This window comes from Triticum urartu, chromosome 5A, assembly GCF_056163025.1.
Source record: "Triticum urartu cultivar PI428250 chromosome 5A, HENAU_Tu73, whole genome shotgun sequence".
Taxonomy (NCBI): Eukaryota; Viridiplantae; Streptophyta; class Magnoliopsida; order Poales; family Poaceae; genus Triticum; species Triticum urartu.
Window position 1 is genome coordinate 604,133,502 of NC_141877.1, and position 5,094 is coordinate 604,138,595.

The 5,094-nt window shown below is 43.8% G+C and overlaps 1 protein-coding gene across 2 annotated transcripts; it reads left to right on the forward strand.

Annotated features, from left to right (window-relative positions):
• The first annotated feature begins 1,003 nt into the window (after positions 1-1,003).
• LOC125510919 (uncharacterized) lies at positions 1,004-4,482 on the forward strand. 2 transcript variants are annotated; one of them, XM_087522003.1, is made up of 8 exons: positions 1,004-1,389; positions 1,600-1,811; positions 2,329-2,493; positions 2,595-2,762; positions 2,879-3,071; positions 3,178-3,336; positions 3,438-3,633; positions 4,238-4,482. In XM_087522003.1, exons 1-6 carry the CDS (start codon positions 1,191-1,193, stop codon positions 3,198-3,200), a joined length of 960 nt encoding a protein of 319 aa, XP_087378129.1. In that variant the 5' UTR covers positions 1,004-1,190; the 3' UTR covers positions 3,201-3,336; positions 3,438-3,633; positions 4,238-4,482. The 2 variants fall into 2 exon arrangements, with proteins under 2 accessions (XP_087378129.1, XP_087378130.1); XM_087522004.1 differs by having other exon boundaries at positions 4,241-4,482.
• Positions 4,483-5,094: the final 612 nt, after the last annotated feature.

The window sequence follows — 5,094 nt, forward strand, 5'->3', positions numbered from 1 at the left end:
GAGTGCTTTAGAGCTTTGCGGGAGACAGATTTCCCTTAAACCGGATTGTAAACCGGATATTTGAGAGCTTCAGTGAGACTGACTTCCCTTGAGCCAGAATTTAAACCGGAATCCTTTCTGATGATCCGGAACTTCTTCATTGAGCCGGAATTTTGTAACTGCCATATACTTTCTAAGCCGGAAATTTTTCGACGGCCTTCAAATAACAGTAGCCTCCAGGATCGGGTTATCTTTCCCTCCATCGTCCTGGGGTTCTTAAATTTGCTGAAACTGGCAACATTTGTTGAGTCATGTCATCGTAGCCCCCGAGTCTCAAGGTGACTCAAGGTGTTGGCTTGAGATTCTCCATATTTGACCGTGATATAAACCGGCATAAGTTGTATATCATTGGTGTTGATACACGATGTGAATCCACAGAAGGTTAAGGTGACTACGCGGGTTATAAATGATCTGTATAAGCTGTGTCAACAACTTGGCCAATGGTTCCTTCCAACTGGCTATTTGAAATTAACCAAACTGTAGTGGCGGCGACTTGCGTGCCTGCCCATTGATCCATCCAGTGCAGACGGTGGTTGATGATACTTTGCCTCCAATTTGAAAGAAAACCGGGCTACCCAAGCTGTGCCTTACTTGATACTCAATAAACAGCTCATGCAGATAGGTGCGGCCCGGTGTGTTGATGTAGATTAGGCCGCGAGAGACAGACGGAAAAAACGACCGCGGCATGAGAGGCAACTCAGACAGATGACCCGGTCGCGGCGTTGTAAGCCAGCGCGGACGGGCAAAACAGAGAAAACAGACATCCTACAGTCAAAACGGAGATCCTGTTAATCAGAGAAGTGTGGCGTACCGCAAAATCAAAGAGAAGGAGCAAATCAGACGGCACTAAACCGGCTCAAATTTGGGCCGGCGCGCCCGACGCCTAGCACTCGCCGCCATTCAAAATGGAGATGGATTCCGTTGTCTAGCGGTTCGCGTGTATCCTTGGGCAGCAGCAGGTCGCTTGTCTCAAAAAAAAAAAAGGCTGGGGAGGTCTCGCCCTTTCAAAAGTCCCCTCCCCGTCCAGTCTTCTCCATTCCCCATCTACAAACCCTAGATCCCGTGCCATCCCGTTCCCTCCCCCCTCCTAGAAAAGGACAAACCCTCGTACAGAGAGCAGATCAGATCTGAGTAGCGCCGAGGCTTCCGGGATGGAGAACTTCAGGATGGACGACGACGACGAGTTGTTCCACCGCTACGACCCTGAGGTGCTGGCCGCCAACGGCATCGAGTACCCCCCCGACGATACTAGGATGCGCATGAAGTGGTGGGCTTTTCTGATGCAAGTGGAGGGTAATTTGAGACCTACAAATATGTCGGTACCTTCGGCAAAGATCATCAGGTACCCAGGTATGCTGATCTATTTTCTCCGCTGTGGAAATCTATCATGACTTTGTGCTTTGATACATTGGATAGAGTTGTTGTTGATGATGGCCAATTTGTTCCCCAAACCTCATCTGTCGTTGAGTAGCCGTCCATTTCATCCTAATGAACAATTGAATTCGTATATATGTTATTGTGCTCATCTGCTTCTTCTGCGTACTTGGTTGTGATGGATAGATCAAATGGAGAAGGCATGGGGATGGTGGAGGCTGCTGCCCATCTATCAGGGCCTCGGTTCGGACATGCCCCTCTACCGGGAGTACCTCTGCGAGTACTACCTCCGCAATCCTCCTGAATCTGTCGATGACTCTGCCTGTACTAGGCACAAGTTTGTGGTCCGATCTGCATGGACAAATGAGAATGGCCGTCTCATTCCTCTCGCCCGCAAGGTAATTTACTTGGAAACCTCCTGCCTGCATTTGGTAGATGTTTGACCCATGTATCAGGAAAGGTTTTAAGAACTGTGGTGTGCCATAGTATTTAGGTTCCCAAAAATAGCCTATTCCCCATCTTTTTATGGATTGTAGTGTATCTTTAATATATTGCTCATATTATTGTGTTTCATGTGCGCTACTGATGATAGATTGGTTGACTTTTCTTTTTGCATGATCAGTTTATTTGTTAATACTCTGACTCGGCACTCAATCTATAGAGTTCCCAAAAGCATCCTACTAGGTAGGCACCTAGTAGAAAGAATTTCTATCCTACCAATTCCTTCAATGTAGTGCGTAAACGTTGTTTGGTCTCCATAATACAAACCACTCATAAACCGGCTCTTCTTCAGTTTCTGGAATAACTGAAAGTATTTTTGCCCTGCTTCATTTCTAGCTCGATTGAATGGTCATCTATTCTTTTACTGCTTGCTAATCTACTTGCTTATATCAATTGCAAAACGATGGTTTTAAGTGCCTGGAGATGGAGGCCAAGTTCATCGGTCTGTGTGAGAGGAACAAGATAAAATTAACTGACACTGAGACTGCCCTGAGCCACAAAATCAAGCAGCATGCGCAGGACATAGTTGATGGAGCGTGTGAATATGCTGGTGCATATGCTGCCGCTGCTGCTTTGGTGGTATGTGCATGCCTACTTAATCTGTATCAGTCGTTGTTCCATTTACTAAGCAGTAGTAGCTTTCTTTGCACTAACTACAAATTTAAATTTTTGGTTTCAAGTGTATCTGCAAAGAGGCTGAGTTGATGTGCGAGAGGGCTATGTGCGGGAGATACAACTCTGGTAACATGACTTGCATGCTCTGCAATCAGATCAGAGAGCATGCCATCAGTCTTATGTTGTACAAAGGGTCTGGATCCGTCGCCGCCGCTGCTGGTGCCGCCATGGTGGTAAGAAAGTGTCTGGCTCGCCCAAATGCTGACCTTTCTACCTTCACTGTTTTTCATAGATACGTAGATCTGTACACATTGCATGAAATTTACTGCAAAAACGATGGTTCAAGCAGGGCGCTGCAAAGGAGGCCAAGCTGTTACGTGAGAATCTGAGCAATCTAGGCTGTGACGAAGAAATGTCTGTTTCCATTCGGGAGGAAGCCTGTTGCATTCTGCAGGACATGCACACTGAAGCTTTTGGTGCTAATGGGAAGAACAACATTGCTGCTGCTGCTGCTGCTGGAGCAGATATATCTACTAGGCACGGTCTGTGAAAGAGCATATTATTTGTTCTTGTTTAGGGTCTTTTAGAGCATATTATTTGTTCCTGTATATGTAATAGTAATGTATCATGTTGTTTTACTATAAGCAGGATCAGCACTGTTGGGAATTTGACTTGTACTGCAGCTAATAACAAGAAAGAGCTAGGAAGTAATGGTTGTACAGAATGGAATGATGATAAGGAAAACATGGAGAGTAGTAATGGGAACAACATTGTTGCTGCTGCTGCTGGAGTAGGGAAATCTTCAAGGTATGTACATAGAAGTGTATCTTATTTGTTCTTGTTTAGGGTCTTGGAGAGGCATCATGTATATGTAATAGCAATGTATTGTGTTGTGTTACTATAAGCAGGATCAGAGCTCTTGGGGACTTGACTTGTACTGCATCTAGTGGCAAGGAAGATAATAAGAGGACACTTAAGTAATGGGTGCACAGAAATGAATGATGCTAAGGAAAACATGGAGAATGTGAATCAGACGACTGGGGAAGAATACGTGTGGAAAAAGAAAACCGAAGAAGAAGCGTACATGGAAACTGCATAATAACTGTAAGTATAACTTGTTTGGCTTTATGCCAGCCTGTTGCTGTTCTGATGGTTGATAATTTTCTCCTCTGGGATGCTGTCATCCTGAAGACAGTAGAATGTATTGAATGACCCACTCAAATTTACTGCCTCGTGTTTCTCGTTCTGAGATCGGGGTTCAAAAGATTGTTATATTAGGTGAAACAGATTTTGATTAAGACTGTATATATTCTTCATTGATAAAGGCTTGCTAACATTGTTGCCCGTTAGCACATTTTGATAAAGGCCTGTATATATTCTTCATTCATCTTGTCGGGGTTCAGAAGGACTTAGTAATTGCTCTGCCTAAAGATGTCAAAAATAGTAGGTTAGTGGAATAGTAGATACAATTTGTTTTTTGTGCCAATTTGACATCCTTTAAATGAGTGTTGCTGTTCGGTGGACTTTGTTTAATAATAATATATTGATGACTTGGCCAGAAGATTGTATTTTCTCCCACAGTAACAATTGATAAGATTTTAGTAATGCCATATGCAAATTTTCTCCCTCAGCACAACTATCAAAACGTTGTAGTTTTTCTCTGCTTTTCCACAACTTGTTGACATGCTAATGGTATCAACTTCTGCAGCAGGCCAAACTAGAAAAGGGAGAGAAGTGGAAGAGGATGGCTAACTTGACGTGGGCTGATGGTTGTGGTGGAACTTAGTTGAGATGGTCTTTTATAGTTGTGAGATTGTTCTTACGGACCGTACTACTCTGTTTCCTTCAGTACCTATTGGATTGATGCGATGGACCATATTTTGAACCTGCTTGGTTTGTAATCAAATCTGGGTAATATTAGCGGTCCACCTTTGGAACTGAAGTTATGATTTACTCCCTCCGTTCTGAAATTGTTGTTGGTAGGAGTAGGAGACAACATTTTCTACAGAATGCCAATTTTACATCCACACCCTTGAGATTTCAGACTGTACTCAGGCGACTCTCCAGAATTCCACAACTCTGCGGGCCTGCACAGATAGAGCATGCTCGGGGGGGATTTGAAGCGCAAACCTCTGTGTTCTCAGTTACCTGCACTACCTTTTTTTTTTTGAGCATCAGTACAGACACAAGCGCTCATATACACGCGCATACACTCACCCCTATGAACGCACACACGCACACCCTACCCCTATGAGCACCTTCGAGAGACTGAGCCGGCATATCATCTTGAGATTTACGCGCCTCGTTGTCGATGGGAACGTCTTCTCCCAGTGAAAGCATATCGCCGGAAATCCTGAAATAAATCCAGGAATAATGCGAGTTACCTGCACTAGCTGAGACAGCGCACGTCATGTGATTTCTATGTTGAATTTTTTTTCTTTTTGTTCTCTCTTTCTTTCCACTTTCTGTTTCCTTTTCCTTTTTCTTATCATTTTTCTTTTCTTTTATTTTTCCTTTCTTTTCCTTTTTCCTATTCTTAAATTCCTGAGCTCTTTTTAAAATCCG